Source organism: Myxine glutinosa, chromosome 2 (assembly GCF_964187855.1).
Source record: "Myxine glutinosa chromosome 2, kmMyxGlut1.1, whole genome shotgun sequence".
Taxonomy (NCBI): Eukaryota; Metazoa; Chordata; class Myxini; order Myxiniformes; family Myxinidae; genus Myxine; species Myxine glutinosa.
In genome coordinates, this window is record NC_136262.1 from 211,382,408 (window position 1) to 211,400,666 (window position 18,259).

At 43.4% G+C, this 18,259-nt stretch overlaps 1 protein-coding gene across 2 annotated transcripts in view; it reads right to left on the minus strand.

Moving 5' to 3' along the window:
- Positions 1–384: 384 nt before the first annotated feature.
- The window catches only part of CCT8 (chaperonin containing TCP1 subunit 8), a 42,574-nt gene continuing 24,699 nt past the window's right edge, over positions 385–18,259 (minus strand). Inside the window, exons 10-16 of one of the 2 annotated variants that reach the window (XM_078772208.1) lie at positions 17,935–18,022; positions 8,039–8,154; positions 7,322–7,393; positions 7,061–7,225; positions 3,891–4,010; positions 734–824; positions 385–567 (exon numbers count right to left, since the gene is read on the minus strand). In XM_078772208.1, the coding sequence (XP_078628334.1) occupies positions 747–824; positions 3,891–4,010; positions 7,061–7,225; positions 7,322–7,393; positions 8,039–8,154; positions 17,935–18,022 (639 nt within the window). In that variant the 3' untranslated portion in view covers positions 385–567; positions 734–746. Of the gene's footprint in view, positions 825–3,890; positions 4,011–7,060; positions 7,226–7,321; positions 7,394–8,038; positions 8,155–17,934; positions 18,023–18,259 lie in introns of both variants that reach the window. The other variant, XM_078772207.1, reaches the window with a different exon arrangement.

Consider the following 18,259-nt stretch of genomic DNA (forward strand, 5'->3'; position numbering starts at 1 on the left):
TGGAGAGCAGTACGACATTGAGCTACAGACAAAGGCCTAATAGACCAGTTACCTCTGTTTTTTCCAAGATAGGACAAGGATCAACGGAGGATGCCCAGTTTGGCGCTTTGTTTTATTGTCAAAATTATTTCGTTATTAAATCGATAGCATGGGGATGTTTTCTCTTCCTACCACATCAGCCGATTAGAACCACAGGAGGCATTCGGAGAAACGTGATGTTTCATTTCAAGTTTAGCCAATCACCATTCACTGATCCAGGACCAGGCCCCAGATATATACTATATACAGGTTGGCTGAACGAAAGTTCACACACCCTATATACACAAGAACACGTTTCCTTGTCAAAAACAAAAGTGAAAGAAATAAATAAAGCGAAAAGGCAAAAATATTTGCAGGTTTTAATTTTAATCAAACCCTTCATGGTCAGAAACAGTACAATAATGAGAAGCAAGATATGAAAGAAAGAAACAGTTGAGACTCTGCAAAACTTGAGGACCCGGGGTCACAAGGACAACGACGACAGAGGTGGATTTCACTTGCTTCCATTTATCTTCATTTTTTCCCCCCCTTTTGGACATAAAAAGGGGAAAGGAAAAATTAATGATAAAGTTAATCATCCATTATAATATTCCACCCAAAACAGTCACTTACCATCATTCTTATCGATTTATTAATTACGTTATCCTTTGCAAACCATTCTCCCAGTAAACCCCTGCTCCTTCAAGTCCCAAACCTCAAGACTTAGATCAATCTGTTGGATCATCTTTGTCCCAGTCTCCTTTGGTCTTTGGCTTGGGACCGCCCGATTTTTTCGCCATTATAATCTAAAGGAGAGGCGAGAGTAGAGGGAAGTCACAGTTAAAATAACCATGGTGTTCATTGCACAATAAATTTTCATTCAAATTTGTGGCACAATTAATTAACATTCAAGAGACATTTCAACTTCAATTTAACGTCCACAAGAGTCGAGAAAATAACTTGATTTGACAAAGTCGGGGAGAAGATTTCAGTGGAGATAAGAGGTCAGCAAATGAATTGAGATGTCTTGATTTAGGGAGGCTTAAAAGGTTTGGGTTGCGAAGAGAACAAATGCAAGCTTGGTCAGGGCTTGTGAAATATGCGGTGGGATAGGTGGGTGATACCAAAAAAAGAAGTGATGGAAAACTGCTCGGTCATCAGCTTGTATGTGGTGGGAGACAAACAGGTCTTGTACTTAAGCCTCATGTTGAGCAACACCAACTCGCCTTAGTGAGCCCAACACTTGCAGGTGCACAAGGTTAAATCGAGTAGAAATGGGCCAACAGTGGGCATCCAGACTCCTTGGCACGGCAAAGAGCTGAGAAGGGTCGAGGAATGACCGTTCTGCAGATGATTCCAAGAAGCCTCCCTGCCCCCGAGGCCAGCTTGAGAAAGTGATCAGCCCAGGAAAGGCCATAGTATTGTTTGACCGAGGACCTCCAAAGTCCACACCTCTCCCAGAGGTTAGACTGCACAAGTAAACTGTTGGGTTTGACCATTAGACTCGGTCCTAATCTAAAGAAAGAGCGAGTGAGTGTGGATCTTAGGAGCACGTCATAACATCACAGGTTATTGACCAGTTTCGTATTTTCACCAAATAGGAAGGTGATGCAGCTGCAGCCTACATGTCATTGGGAAAATAAACATTTTTGGCAAATAATGGACTCTGTGAAGTAATATGCCTGAGGGTTTCGCAAAGTTTGGTCATGTAAATCAGGAGCATGATTCGTCTCAGGACACTACGTTGAAAAGCAGCACGATTTATCACTACTAACAAAAACCCACAGCACTCACGCCGACCCACTCAAAAACCTTTCCATGCCTACCCGAGTACAACGAGCAGTTTTCAACTCATTCCATTTCCGAGTTCCAGATTGCACAGAAGTCAAACAAACAGACACTTCTCAAATTATATAAGAGTATGATGCCATTGTCTGCAACAATTATTTGCTGTCATTACAATCTTACAATTCTTTTCAAAATATTATCCATTATCAAACTACACATCCCCATCAAGTATGTATATACAGACTTTTTCATTTTTGAAAGGTTAAATAAATTGGGGTAAATTTGTTTCACAAAATCATTATGAGAGCCAATATGCCCCAGGTTTTTGTTTTTTTCCCCAAATGCGTGGGGATACTAAAAAGTTTTAAAAGCAGAATAAATAAGTAAATAGGAGTAATTATATACTGTTGTGGATATGAGGATTGTGTTTTTATTATTGTTTTTTTATTGTATAGTAAATTGTTGTAAAATATCGCCCTCCTTGCTCCAGTTATGTATAAAGGTCAAAGTGCGTCCCGTAACTAGTTCATAAACACCACACGTTAGCCAATCATAGATTTCCCCCCTTGTTCAATAGTTATATCTTTATTATGTGTATTAGGGTAAGGCCTTGTCTTCCATTAAGATGACACTCCATTGCACCAAGTGAAATAAGATAGATTCCCTTTCATTCCCCATTCCCACTCCCAAAACTTCCATTGCCAAGCCTCAATTGCCAGCTACATCCCCTCCAAGCCTCCATTGCCAACTGCACTGGGCAGTTTGCCAGGTTTGCTACAGCTGTGGGTTGTTGATTTCGCCCCAAAACCACCATTGAACATGTGCTCGGGTCGGGGAAGAAAGGCGTGTCCCCACCTCGTCATAGAGGGGAGGAGTGAGTCAGCCCCACTCAACCAACCACGAACAAGGGGTTGGACTTGGAGAGGGTGTGGAGAGAAACATCAAGGAGGTTCGCGAAGGTTCAGGGGCGTGGCATATATAACCCGCAGAAGACGCCCCCACCTCAGATGAGTCCTGGAAAAAGCACGCGACGTCCACACAGCCACAGCAGCAACAACAGCAGCAGCCACAGCAGCAGCCACAGCAGCAACAGCAGCTTCAGCCACAGCAGCTTGGGGCCTTGACGGCAGTTCTTGAGCAGGGCCGCGAAGGAACGGCGGCTGCTAAACGCACCGATCGTGCTGCAGTACCCATGGACCTTCCTCTCCCTCCAGCCATCCACCTCCTGCCAGTCCTAACATCATTCCCCGCGTGAGTCTGTCTTTTGTTTGTTCTGTCCTGGGTTAATTAAGACTGTAGGTAAGCTAGCATTGCACTGTGTCTCTGAGTTCTTCTGTAAATTATTTTCTTATCTTTCCTTCTTCCTTGGTTTCTTTCAATCCTGTACATAGTAATAAATTATATTTGTATTCCTTACCCTTTGTCTTTCTTATTCTTCACATCCTTCGCTTTAGTCTTTTCCCCATTGAATATCTGTGGCGCGATTTTGGCCAACGTTCAGGAATCGGGTTAGTCGGGGTAACTGTTCGGCCACGGCGCCATCCGCTCGGCAACACAACATCTTGTCCGTGGTCCGTAACAATACATTTCCTTTATGCACACGTGTCAATTTGGGGACGAGTCTTAAGTGAACATCGCAGCTCGCTCTCAACGTTGATCAGTCTGTTTCTGGCTTTAGTTTTAAACGCAACCAAGGTTGAGAATGCAAGTTCACATCGGTAAGTCATTGTGAACATCACGAGGACTTGTGTACCGACATAGCGCAAAGTTCGCAACCCCCTGGAAACACACTCACGGCCCCTGGGTTCCGACCCACCATTTGAGAAACACTGTTCTAAAGGGTTCCTGTTTTCACAGTTTGAACTGCGAGAATAAAGCTCAGGTCCTGCTTCTTCCATTCCACGAGGACAGCTTTTAAAAGCCATTTTATGATTAAACAGAAAATTTTTTATTGCAAGTAAATTGATGACCAGCTTTCCAATGGTGCCTTTTCTACGACAGCAAGAACCCTTCAGAATGTGATGGATGGATGCACACACGCATGATTCTCCTCTTCGTAATGCATGTTATTGTACTTTATTTACCTGGTCAATCTGCAAAATTGTTGTTGTTGTGGATGTTGCTAGTTTGATGGCAGATTGCTTCACCAGGTATGAATCCAACAGTCCCTTTTCCACAGCATCGCACACTCCATCATTGTCTCCCTTAAGTGCACACAATTTCAGAGTCAAACATACAAACTGAGAAACCAACATTGTAAAAAGCAGCTTCATACATGATATCAATGCCCTTCCAAGACAAAGACGATGTAATTATGTAATCATGTATCGCACACCAACATATAGCTTGTACATACATATATAAAGTGTGTATGTATACACACACAACTGTGACCACGAAACTGTGTGTGTGTGTATATATTTATATCTATATACACACACACACACACACACACACACACACACACACACACACACACACACACACACACACACACACACACACACACACACACACACACACACACACACACACACACACACACACACACACACACACACACACACACACACACACACACACACACACACACACACACACACACACACACACACACACACACACACACACACACACACACACACACACACACACACCTGGTCAAAAGGTTAAGAACACCTCAATTTTTCCAGTTTTTATTGAAATTTATGCAGTTTAATGTCTCAATGTACTCTGAAATTAAGCATAGAACAAATAAACAATTGAAGATAAAAAAGAAATCATAGAATAATTTTGTTTAACAAAATTTAATTTAATTTTTTGACTCGGCAAAGTAGCCACCATTTGCAGATAGAACTGCCGAACACACTCGTGGCATTCTTTCTTCAATGGAAATCAAATATTGTTTGGGAAGTTCTTCCCAACACTGTTGCAGAAGTTCCCACAAATGTGTTGCACTTGTAGGTTGCTTTGCTTTCACCCTTCTGTCCAGTTCATCCCAAACCAGCTCGATGGGGTTTAAGTCTGGAGACTGTGCTGGCCATTCCATGATTTGAAGCCTACCGTCTTGTTCTTTTCCTCGAAGGTAGTTTTGACATTGCCTGGAGGTGTGTTTAGGGTCATTATCTTGCTGTAGGATGAACCCCTGACCGACTAGGCGTATACCAGAGGGTATTACATGGCGCTGCAAAATGCTGTGGTAGCCCTTTTGATTCAGGGTGCCAGTCACTCTCTGTGCAAGTCGCCGACTCTGGATCCAGCAAAAGAGCCCCAGACCATCACGCTTCCTCCTCTATGTTTGACAGTTGGTGTCACACACTGAGGAACCATCCTTTCGCCTACTCGACGGCGTACAAAAACCCTGCACGTGATAAACCAAAGATTTCAAATTTTGATTCATCGGGCCATAAGACCTTCTTCCAGTCTTCAGTCGTCCACTGGCAGTGCTTCATGGCCCAGGCAAGCCTCTTTTTCTTATTTTGCCATCTTAGCAATGGCTTTCTTACTGCCACTCGACCTGTCAAATCTGCAGCTCGAAGTCTTCTCTTCACAGTTGAAACTGAGACTTGCTTACTTCGACCAGTGTTACGCTGTGCTTGAAGCTGGTGTCCTATGAGCCGCCTATCACACAAGCTGTTGACTCTCAGAAAATTGTCTTCTGATTCTGTTGTGGCTTTGGGTCTGCCAGACCTCTTCCTGTCAGAGTTTCCTCCAGTTTCCAAGTGCCTTTTGATGGTGTAGGAAACTGTACTCACTGACACCTTGGCTTTGGCTTTCTTTGCAATTTCTCTGCAGGAAAGACCTACACTTTTAAGGGTTATAATGGCCTGTCTGTCTTCCTTTGTTAATTGCCTTTTTCTCACCATTATGATAGCAATATACAGTGCATTCAGAAAGTATTCAGACCCCTTTTCACTTTTTTCACATTTTGTTACGTTGTGGCCTCATGCTGAAATCATTTAAATTCATTTTTCCCTCATCAATCTACACTCAATAACCCATAATGACAAAGAGAAAACAGGATTTTAGAAAATTTTGCAAATTTATTAAAAAGAAAAAACTAAAATATCACATTGACATAAGTATTCATACCGTTTGCTATGACACTTGAAATTTAGCTCAGGTGCCTCCCATTTCTCTTGATCATCTTTGAGATGTTTCTCCACCTTGATTGGAGTCCACCTGTGGTAAATTCAATTGATTGGACATTATTTGGAAAGGCACACACCTGTCTATATAAGGTCTCACAGCTGACAATGCATATCAGAGCAAAATCAAGCCATGAGGTCCAAGGAACTGCCTGCAGAGCTCAGAGACAGGATGTGTCGAGGCACATATCTGGGGAAGCCTACAAAAAATTTCTGCTGCATTGAAGGTTCCCAAGAGCACAGTGGCCTCCATAATTCTTAAATGGAAGAAGTTTGGAACAACTAGGACTCTTCCTAGAGCTGGCCGCCCGGCCAAACTGAGCAATCGGGGGAGAAGGGCCTTGGTAAGAGAGGTGACCAAGAACCCGATGGTCACTCTGGCTGAGCCCCAGAGATCCTGTGTGGAGATGGGAGAAACTTCCAGAAGGACAACCATCACTGCAACACTCCACCGATCTGGGCTTTATGACAGAGTGGACAGACGGAAGCCAAACAGTTCAATCTTGGTTTCATCAGACCACAGAATCTTGTTTCTCACAGTCTGAGAGTCCTTTCGGTGCTTTTTTGCAAACTCCAAGCGGGCTTTCATGTGTCTTTCACTGAGGGGAGGCAGAGGCATTCCTTGTCCCGATAGTTATCGTAAATAAACCCTTTTATTATTTTCTTTTCTATTCTAAATTCTGTGTTCATGTGAGTTAATTTCCACAGGGTGAAGACGCTGGCGCACACGGACCGTGAGGTAAATCTCGCCACTTCTTCTTCCCCTTTCTTTCCTCCCCCGCGCATATGTATAGCGAAATTCACCATTGATCGTCGCCTCATGAAGCTCGTTTCCATCCGTGATTGCCCGGTCTTCACCAAGGGCAATCACACGACAATATAAAGTGAAAGACAAAATATCAATAATTTGGTGTAACTTGCTTTAGATGTCATACATAAATAATCAAGTTATGAAAGTTTATGCACGTCCCCTTTGTTAAAACATTATCGCTAGCTTGGACTACCTTGTTAAAAAAAAAAAAAAAGTTAAATAGCTAAATGTAGTTTCCAGTATGGCCAATGCAAACTGCTGTGAAGAATAAACAGAATCGGCAAAGAGAACAGACCTCAACATCAACACCAGCAGTTTTCTGCCCCCCCTGGTGTGCAGCTTGTAGCCGAGCAAGTATCGGGGTTGCCATGAGGCCTGTGTTTTCGGCCAAGGCACGAGGACCAGATAGCAGAGCAGTGGCGAAACATCCGATTCCATATTGCTGGAGTCCGGGACATGACTGGGAGATGGAGAGACGACATGTTGCTACTTCCCCAACCAAGCAATTTTAAAACCTTTTTTGTCTGAGCAGTCCTTTCCAAATTGCAAAACTTACTTCTCCAAAGCTTTCCAGTTCTTTTGCTAGCTCCATTTCTGTAGCACCAGCTCCAGGAAGCAAACGTTTGTCCTAAACAAAAATGTCAATTAGTACAAAAAATTCAAGCATATATTATTATATTAATCTCATGACGAGGAACCAACAAAACCTCAATGTCACAATCATGTTCTGATTCTGATGTACCATACTCTGTTAGAGTCGGTGCTGCCAAGCAGTTTCTCAGCAAGGGTGATGTTGGGTAGTTTGCCATCGACTTCAAAACGGGAGTTAGGGCAGGAATCTGCAATTCGGCCATTATAATTGTGATAGCTTGCCTACTATTTGCGAAGGACACCAAGGGATATTTAACGTCTACAAACTAATGTCGGCAGATGGGAACACATTTTAACGTCCATCCGAGGGACGGCACACACAATGAGGAATCACCCTGCCTGTGAAACACTGAGTTGGCAGTTTATAGTTGGGTTGGAAACAATCACGTTAGTAACCAATATGTTAGAAAGAAAGCAAAAGATTACAATCAGCATTCATTATACGTGGGGAGTAAACTTGGGGTTAATCATATATGTTTTGTGGCATCAGGTAAAAGTGTGTGTTTCATTGGTTTGATGCAAGTACAATTTCAGTACACCGTACAAATGTAACTCGTAATCCACACCTCCATCCAAAAAAAAAAAAAAATTCTCATTGAAAATTACTCTATCATATATTCACCTTCAGCAAAACTTTATAAGTATTGATAGCATCATCTAAAGCTCTCTCCACATCATCAAGAAGATTGTCCGTAGATCCCCTGAGCAAGATTGTAGAGATGGCACCTTTATTGGGAGCTAGAAGGAAAAGATAAGGGAGAGGACATCACACGGATTTTCCCAAATACACATTTACACAAGTCATGGCCAATACCGTTTCTGTCTCAAATTTATCAAATCAAAAGTTCTTTGACACGAAATTTGAAAAAAAAAAAAAATCTAAATCTAATAAGCCAAAGGTAAATCAATCATCAATGGTACCATAATGAAAATACTTTCTGGCAAGGATAGAAGAAAATAAAACCAATTACAGAAAGAAGTTAGAGAACAATGAGGCAATGAGGGGGCAATGATGTGTACCGTTAGAAAAGCGAGAAGTAAAGGCCAGAGAAGAAAAACAAAAAAGTAGAAGGAAAACAGAAGACAAGCAAAGGTAAATGTAGAGGGGAACCCCCAAAAAATGAATCATCCCAAGATGCCAATATGTAAGGTAGCATTTCAAAGGAAATGAATTTTCTCAACCAAATGTTGAGGTATGCTGCCTGCCCTGGGAAAGAAAGTGAAGTGACATTTTCGGAATACCCTTTATTTTTAGGACAAGATCTAGGCTCATGAAAGAGCTAAGATATAGAACAGATAAGGACACAACATAAAGGGAACAGCAGGAGAAAGGGTAAACGCCAATAGCAGGGCGGAGGGCCAAGATAGATGGAGACGGACAAACAAGGGATGCAGGTAACGATGAGGGGTAGGGGAGAACTCCAAGGGATGGACAAGATGGATACATAAGCAAAATGTTGAGAGGGATGGAGGTGGTTTAACTCGGCATACCCTTCCTTAAAGGAAGAGAGAGACAGAGAAAAAGAGACAGAGACAGAGAAAAAGAGACAGAGACAGAGAAAAAGAGACAGAGACAGAGAAAAAGAGACAGAGACAGAGAAAAAGAGACAGAGACAAAGAAAAAGAGACAGACAGAGAAAAAGAGACAGAGACAGAGAAAAAGAGACAGAGACAGAGAAAAAGAGACAGAGACAGAGAAAAAGAGACAGAGACAGACAGAGAGACAGAGAGACAGAGAGAGAGAGAGAGAGAGAGAGAGAGAGAGAGAGAGAGAGAGAGAGAGAGAGAGAGAGAGAGAGAGAGAGACACAGAGACAGAGAGTACATAAAGTGCCTGGAGAAAGTCTCCACCCCCTTTCAAAATGTTCTCCTTTTATTGCCATATGGGCTGGAATAAAATTGCACTAAATCAGACTTTTTTCCACCTTTATTTACACATTGCAACCAACAACTTCCAAGTGAAAAACAAATTCTACAAATTTCAGAAAATCAATTAAAAATACAAAACTAGATTATCTTGGTTGGATAAGTGTCCACCCCCCTTATAATAGCAATTGTAAATTAGCTCAGGTGTAACTGATTACCTTCAAAATCACACACCAAGGTAATTGGCCTCCACGTTTGTTAAATTGTAGTGATTGATTGATTCAGAATAAAATCAGCTGTTCCTGTAAGTTTCCTCTGCTGGGCAGTGCATTTCACAGCAAAGACTCAACCATGAGCACCCAGGAGCTTTCAAAAGACTTCCGTGATAAAGTTGTGGAAAGGCACAGATCAGGGGATGAGTATAAAAATATTTCAAAGGCCATGACTATCCCTTGGAGAACAGCCAAGACAATCATTAAGAAATGGAAGGCGTATGGTACCGATCAGGCCAATCAGGCCAATCAGAAAAATCCCAGAGGAAAACCTGCTGCCCTCTGCAAGAAATGTGAAATTGTGACCGAAGTTCACCTTTCAGCATGATGACCCGAAGCACACGTACCCACCGTTTAGAGGCCATTTGCGGGGGTTGGCCTTTTCGGGGACCGTGGTTGTTGTTGTTTTTTGGTCCCCTTTTTGAAGCAATGTTTTACGGCCGGATGCCCTTCCTGCCGCCAACCCTGTTTGTCGCCTTTTACGACAAGCAGGGAATTACCAGTGAACTGGTACTCAATTAGCCGACCTCGGAAGGATGACAGGCTGAGTCAACCCCCCTGGCTTTAATTCAGCGATCGACCGGGATTCGAACCCAGGATCCTTGCATCCTAAGCTGGCACCCTAGCCAACACAAAGCACACATAGAGGGGTCAATATATGGTTGAACCCCCAAAAAATTGATACAAAAGGTTTTTCAATGGATTCTGTTACCATTGGGCATGCTAAATAACATACAAAAAATCTAGTAACATCTGACTTCCGGAAGAGGTCATTTTCAAGATGGCGTCCAAGATGGCCGCCGGGAGCTTAAAATGGCCATATCTATATAATAATAGCGTAAGGACTCGACTTTGTTATCCCTTTTACGCCGTACCCAGTGACCCGATGCCCACGGCACTAATGGATTTACGATCTACGAACCGCGCTCTTTGTTTATCACGTACAGCCATACTCGAAAAATCTGAATTAGCCGACGTTGGGGCCCAAAAGCATCCAATTAACTGCCGATACGACGCCATCTTATTGGCGTCTGCTGGGTGAAGGCGAAGCAAGCCGTCCGCCGATTGGACAATCCTGAGCATGCATTTGTGCCGGTGTCGTCGATCGCGGTGTACGCTAACCTCATCAGGTGGGTTTACCATAATTTCTTCCAACCGCACTCTTTGTTTATCACGTACAGCCATACTCGAAAAATCTGAATTAGTCGACTTTGGGGCCCAAAAGCATCCGATTAACTGCCGATACGACGCCATCGTATTGGCGTCTGCTGGGTGAAGGCGAAGCAAGCCGTCTGGTGCTATGCCGATTCCTATTACGAATCCATTCATTTTTCAAAAGTATATCGTAGCGTTGTCATTTAAGTAGATTGCAATAAATATGTTGTTCATATATGCACTCTTCATTCTCATCTTTCTTCCTAACTCTTACTCGGACAAGCAAATCCCCTATGCCATCCATAATGGTACACTCTATCCATACACCACATCCTCCCTTCCGTGGATGTTCCACGGGTTTCGGCTAGTCTCAATTATTATTCAACCTAGAAAGGTGGTTTTGGTGTCTAACCCTAGGTTTTAGGGCCCAAGGAATCCAATTGAATCAATAAAATTACCATCAGTTAATTATTTATTGACAAGTCCAAGATGGCATCCCAAGGTGACATCCTGATCAACTAAAATGGCTCTGTCGAATAGTAGTCAACCTAGAGAGATTTTTTTCAGTGTGTATACCAAGGTTGAAGGCACCCAGGAAATCATCAAAATTACTTAAATAAGCACAAAGTAATCAGGTAATCCAGTAAGCCAGGTTTATCAGCCCATTAGGCATTTGTTGTCTTATACAGTTAGTCGCTATTCATCATCATCCTCCGACTCACCAGCTAATGAACCAAGTGTGTGTTTCAGATTGGAGATAAGAGTGTAATGTGTCTACACTGTGCCACCTGTGACTCCAGTCCACAGTATTCAGTGATCATTACAGACAAAGGTTTGTTCAAAGCTTGAGAGGTTATGGCAAGGGACAGACTATTTTATATTGGGGAGGGGGGGGGGGGGGGGGACTGAAAAATCTGACAAACAATTTATTTTCATCTCAAAAGGAATAAGTATATTATTTGGTGCATGTATGCAATAAACAAAATCCATATTTTTTAGACATTTCCAAAAGAAAAGTACACAACTTTTCAACAGATATCAATAAACAGAGACTGATCGGGATGATAAGTGATGAACTGAGAGAAAGGTATTGCACTGTGGTCAATGCACCTGGAAATGCTGACGTAGATATAGTAAAGGCTGCAGTGGAGGCATCTCTTCTACACACCACTACACTGATTGGAGAAGATACTGATCTCCTTGTCTTACTCCTTTACTATGCGCAGGGAGACAGCAAGAGCCTTTATTTCAGATCAGACAAGTCCAAAGCTGATGGCAGTTTTAAAGTGTATGACATCAACCGTCTAAAAGAAATCCTCGGACATGACATGTGTTCTCAGTTGATATTCATCCATGCCATGACTGGTTGTGACACGACTTCTCGGATTTTTGGTGTTGGCAAAAAGAAGGCTTTCCAGAAGCTTGTAAAAGGAGACCCTGTCCTTCGGTCTTGTGCCAACACATTCACCATCCCAAACCAGACCACAGAGGTGATCGATGACCTTGGATGCCGAGTAATGGCTATCCTCTTTGGTGGCAAGTGCAAAGATTCCCTTGCAACAATGCGATATAACACTTTCAGCAAGAAGGTTGTCTCTGCTTCGTCTTTTGTAACACCCGAACGTCTGCCCCCAACTGAATCTGCTACCAAACATCACTGTCATAGAGCGTACTACCAGATCATGGTGTGGATGGGAAAAGAAAAGGGTATGGATGCCATGCCATGAAATGGGGGTGGAGCCTGCAGGATAATCAGTTTGTCCCACTTATGTCAAGAATGAAGGCTGCTCCAGACAGTCTCTTGAAGATCATTCATTGTAACTGCTCCACTGCCTGCAAGACATACCGCTGCTCTTGCAGACGATATGGACTACTGCCTGTGGATATGTACGACTGCCTGTGGACCGTGCCAACATGAAGAATGTGACAATCCACATAAGTTTCTTCCAGAGGAGTCGGAGGATGACGATGAATAGCGACTAACTGTATAAGACAACAAATGCCTAATGGGCTGGTAAACCTGGCTTGCTGGTAAACCTGGCTTACTGGATTACCTGATTACTTTGTGCTTATTTAAGTAATTTTGATGATTTCCTGGGTGCCTTAAACCTCGGTATACACATTGAAAAAATCTCTCTCGGTTGACTACTATTCGACAGAGCCATTTTAGTGGATCAGGATGTCACCTTGGGATGCCATCTTGGACTTGTCAATAAATAATTAACTGATGGTAATTTTATTGATTCAATTGGATTCCCTGGGCCCTAAAACCTAGGGTTAGACACCAAAACCACCTTTCTAGGTTGAATAATAATTGAGATATGGCCATTTTAAGCTCCTGGTGGCCACCTTGGACGCCATCTTGAAAATGACCCCTTTCCGGAAGTCAGATGTTACTAGATTTTTAGTATGTTATTTAGCATGCCCAATGGTACCAGAATCCATTGAAAAACCTTATGTATCAATTTTTTGGGTGTTAGGTGAGTTTTTTTCGTATATTGACACCTCTAAGATCGGTTTCTGAGGTTTGGGACATGGAATGTAGGGACAATGACAGGGAGATCAGGAGAAGTGGTAGAAGTATTGGTCAGAAGAAGAGTGGACATATGTTGTGTGCAAGAGACGAGATGGAAGGGAAGTGGTGTGAGAATGGTGAAGGGTAGGCAGGGACAGAAATACAAGTTTGTGTGACAAGGGTGCCCAGAGGGCGTGAATGGTGTTGGTGTCCTGTTTTCTGAGGAGTTTGTAGACAGTGTGGCGAGTGTGACCAGAGTGAGTGATAGGTTGATGATGGTGAAAATGATGATTGGAAAGCTCTTGGTGAACATCATCTCGGGATATGCTCCGCAGGTTGGTCGGAGCGATGAAGAGAAGGACAAGTTCTGGTGTGCGATAGAGAAGCTGATGGAAAACGTGAAAGATGAGGAAGTTGTTGTGGTAGGAGGAGACCTAAATGGACATGTGGGAAGGAGTATGGACGGTTTTGAGGGAGTTCATGGGAGTTACGGTTATGGTGTGAGAAATGGAGAAGGTGAAAGGATTTTGGAGTTTGCTGATGGAGCTGATTTGTTGATTTGTAATACTCAGTTCCAGAAAGGGGATAATAAGCTTGTTACATACATGTCAGGTGGGTCGACGACAACTGTTGACTACCTGATGGTGCGTAGTCGAGATAGGGGGCACCTCCGGGACACAAAGGTGATCCCGGGTGAGGAGGCTGTTTCACAGCACCACTTGGTTGTCTGCGACATAAGGGTGAAAGGTGCGAGGAGAGCCCGGCGGGTGAAGTACCAACCGAGAATGAAGGTGTGGAGGTTGAAAGAGGTGACAGTAAGGGAGGCATTAAAAGAGAGGCTGAGTCGGGTCGAGGATGATGTGGTTGAGCTTGAAAGTGGATGGATGTCAATGATAGTCTGTTGTCAATGATAGATAGTCTGTTGGGAGCCGTTGGTGAGGTACGTGGATGGACAAAAGGACCACCGAGGCACTCGGAAACATGGTGGTGGGATGATGAAGTTGGAAAGAGGATTGACGAGAAGAGGAAAAAGTTCAAGGAGTGGCAGAAGGCGAAGGGTACGGGAGCAGAAAAAGCAGAGCATGAAAGTTATAAGGCAGCCAAGAAGGCTGCAAAGAAAGAGGTAGCAAAGGCGCAGGAGACATGTAGGAAAATGTTCGGAGAACGCTTGGATTCGGAAGAGGGTCAGAGAGCGGTATTCATGATTGCAAAGCAGATAGCGAAAGAGAGGTGTGATGTGATGGGGGTGAGTTGCTTGAAGGATGAAGTGGGACAAATCGTTGTGGACCCAGATGGAATTAAAGGAAGATGGAAAAGATATATGGAAATGCTGTTGAATACAGAGAATGAATGGCATGGCAACATAGAGAGTAACCCAGTTTTAGGACCGGCAGAGAAGATAACTGAGAAGGAAGTTGAGGAAGCGATAAAAGCAATGAAGAGTAGAAAAGCGGGAGGGCCGATGGGAGTTGTGGGAGATATGTTGAAGGCAGCAGGAAGTTGGGGTGTGAAGAGAATGACAGAGATCTGTAATCTGGTGGTGAAAGAAGGCCGCATTCCAGTGGATTGGGAACCGAGTACCCTTGTCCCTCTATACAAGGGGAAAGGTGACCCTCTGGAGTGTGGCTCGTACCGAGCGATAAAGTTATTGGAGCATGGAATGAAGGTATTGGAAAGGGTGTTGGAGAGGAGGATAAGGAAGAAGGTGAAGATCGACGAAATGCAGTTTGGATTTATGCCAGGAAGAGGAACGACAGACACGCTCTTTATTGTGAGGCAGTTGCAGGAGAAGTACATGGAGAAGAGGAAGAAGTTGTTTCTTGGGTTTGTTGATCTGGAGAAAGCAATCGATAGGGTTCCGCGCGAAGTATTGACATGGGCATTGAGGAAGTTAGAAATGGAGGAATGGTTGATCAGAGATGTGATGGCAATGTACAAAAGAATGGTTGATCGCGCACAGCTGTAAGGACGAAGGATGGGAACAGTGGTGAGTTTGAGGTGAAGGTGGGAGTGCACCAGGGGTCGGTCTTAAGTCCACTACTATTTGTAGCTGTGATGGAGGTGCTGGCTCAGACCGTAAAGGAGGGTTTACCGTGGGAGTTGTTGTATGCAGATGATCTGGTGTTGATTGCGGAAAGTATGGATGGACTGAAGGAAAAGATGAACAAGTGGAAGGAAAGTATGGAGACAAAAGGTCTGAAGGTGAATATAGTAAAGACGAAGGTGATGGCAAGTGGTAAAGCATGTGGTGAGGTGGAAAGAACTGGGAAGTGGCCATGTGCTGTGTGCAGGAAGGGTGTCGGAGTGAACTCCATTCAATGTACAATGTGTGCTGAGTGGGTTCATCAAAAATGTAGTGGTCTGAGAGGGTCATTAACCAGTGTGGCAGCTACATTCAAATGTAAGGTGTGCACAGAGGGAGCTGCAGATGGAGGAAATGTTGAGTTGTATCTTGGAGACGGCGTGAAGCTGGAAGGTGTGAAAACATTTTGCTATCTCGGAGACATGCTGAATGGAGAAGGTGGCTCAGACTCGGCAACGGTTGCTAGAGTGAGATGTGCATGGAAGAAGTTTCGGGAACTGAGTGGCGTGCTGATGAGGAGGGGAGTGTCATTGAAGCTGAAGGGAAAGGTGTATGCTGCATGTGTGAGAAGTGTTTTGATTTATGGGAGCGAGACATGGGTTATGAATGTAGAGCAGCAACGAAGGCTGGAAAGGGTGGAAATGCGAATGGTTCGGTGGATGTGCGGAGTGTCGCTGAGAGATAAATATATATAAATAACCACCTTTAGAGGCCATTTTTCCCCGCAAGCGGGGGTTGGCCTTTTTCGGGCACCGTGGTTGTTGTTGTTTTTCGGTCCCCTTTTTGAAGCAATGTTTTACGGCCGGATGCCCTTCCTGACGCCAACCCTTTTTGCCGCCTTTAACGACAAACAGGGAATTACCAGTGAACTGGTACTCAATTAGCCGACCTCGGAAGGATGACAGGCTGAGTCAACCCCCCTGGCGTTAATTCAGCAATCGACCGGGATTCGAACCCAGGATCCTAGGATCCTAAGCCGGCACCCTAGCCGCTAGCCCAACACCAGGGTTACCTGGAAGATGGGAATAGAGTTACCTGAGAGAGAGGAAGACAAATGATGAATTGCGAAAGATGATGGGAATAGAGCCTGTGATTGATGCTGTGAGGAGGAACAGGTTGAGATGGTTTGGTCATGTGTTGAGGAAGGATGAGAGTGACTGGTTGAGAAGAGTGATGGAAATGAATGAAGAAGGAAGTAGAGGCCGGGGAAGACCGAGAAAGACTTGGCTAAAGACGGTGGAAGAAGACATGCGGGCAAGGGGGTTAACAAGGAGAGATGCAGAAAATAGGGCAAAATGGAGAAGATCACCATGGGGACCACAAGGCTAACCCCCGCTCTTGCAGGGAAAATGGCCTTAAAATGCATGTTGTTGTTGTTGGTGCACCTCCACATATATAATTTTTTCATGATAATGACGTCATATGCCACGTGGTTCGGCCGCAATATTGGAAAAACCGAAAACGTTTGCACCTCTATATCTCTGAAAGCGCTGCCGAGAAAACATTGACGTGGCTCATTGTAAAGAACTCCATGGGGAATAAAATATGTTAATGATGATGTCATAGGTGCCTCCATTATGACGTCATAATTCGACAAGTACAAAACTTCATCCGATCAAGATGAAATTTCTTGAGCATAATCTCGGACTAAATTAGTGGAGAAGAAAATAATGATGACGTCATCAGTCATATGGTTTGGCCGCCATATTTGTTTTAACACAAAAGCCTTAAAAACCACAGAAAATACATCCTGGTGAGGGTTTGCAATCTCTGATTGCTCTTTCTCATTTTGTATTTTTCATTAATTTGCTGAAATTTCTAGAATTTATTTTTAACTTAGAAGTTGTGGGTTTATGATGTGTAAATAAAGGTGGAAAGGTCTGATTTAATGCAATTTAATCCCAGGCTAAAGGCAACAAAAGGTGAAAAATTTGAAAGGAGGCATAGATTTTCTATAGGCACTGTACATGAAGATGAGGATGGAGTTGGGATGATGTCAGAGATGGAGGGAAGGATGAAGGGAGGAATGAAGGGAGGCAATGAAGGGAGGAAACGAGATTTCAAGTCAGAGGGAGAGGGTAGATAAACAAAAGTTGGGGAAAACGGGATCAGGGCTCCAACGGTCAGAAGCACAAATGAATTGCATGGGAAATGGAAGAGGAATAAAAAGACAGAAGTAACTTTACAAGTCAGTAAGCTTGTAATGGACAATGGTGACTTCCCTTTGATGGAAAGAAAGAAACGCAACAAGTATCTGAAATTTGAGATCCGGGTGGTCATAGCCAGGGTTTGTTTTTTTTGAAGTTTTCGTATCATGATAAAAGTTTGGTCTTGGACACGTGTTTATGCATACCAGTGTCATCAGAGGGACAAAAATAAACTAGAATGGAAGGAATTTTGCTCAAAGCACCCCTCATGTAAAGTGGAGTGAAATAACTTGCAGCATAAAGCAATGTGTTTATCATAATGAAATGATGTTAGACTGTTAGACATAATAATGATGTTAGACGAGACTGGCAAATCAATGCAAAGGGTGACATGCTTAATTAAATATTTTTGCAGAAAAACAAGATTGGAATGGAGGTGATGGTATAGTGAAGAGGTTGCTGTGAATTGTGCACCAAGTACCTTGCTTGAACATGACCACCTGTGTCGCCCCAATCTCAGTGGCTGCCACGCTTGTACAGTGTCCGAGCTGTTCTGGGCTTGGAATCATCTGCAGCACAATGCATTGAGAAAATGCAACAAACACTTGCACATTAAAATTGCATCAATTATAACAGCTTTGAAAACTTTTTTTGTTTATCTTAAACCAGGTTAATGAAAATTAAAACAAGCGTTACGCCTAGGTCCCCCGTCGGTGAAGTGATGCGAGTTGACAAAGTGGAGGACGCAAGGTGGCCATCTTGGATTTTGACGCGGCGACCCAATTTTCAATAACGTTGTCCCTTAT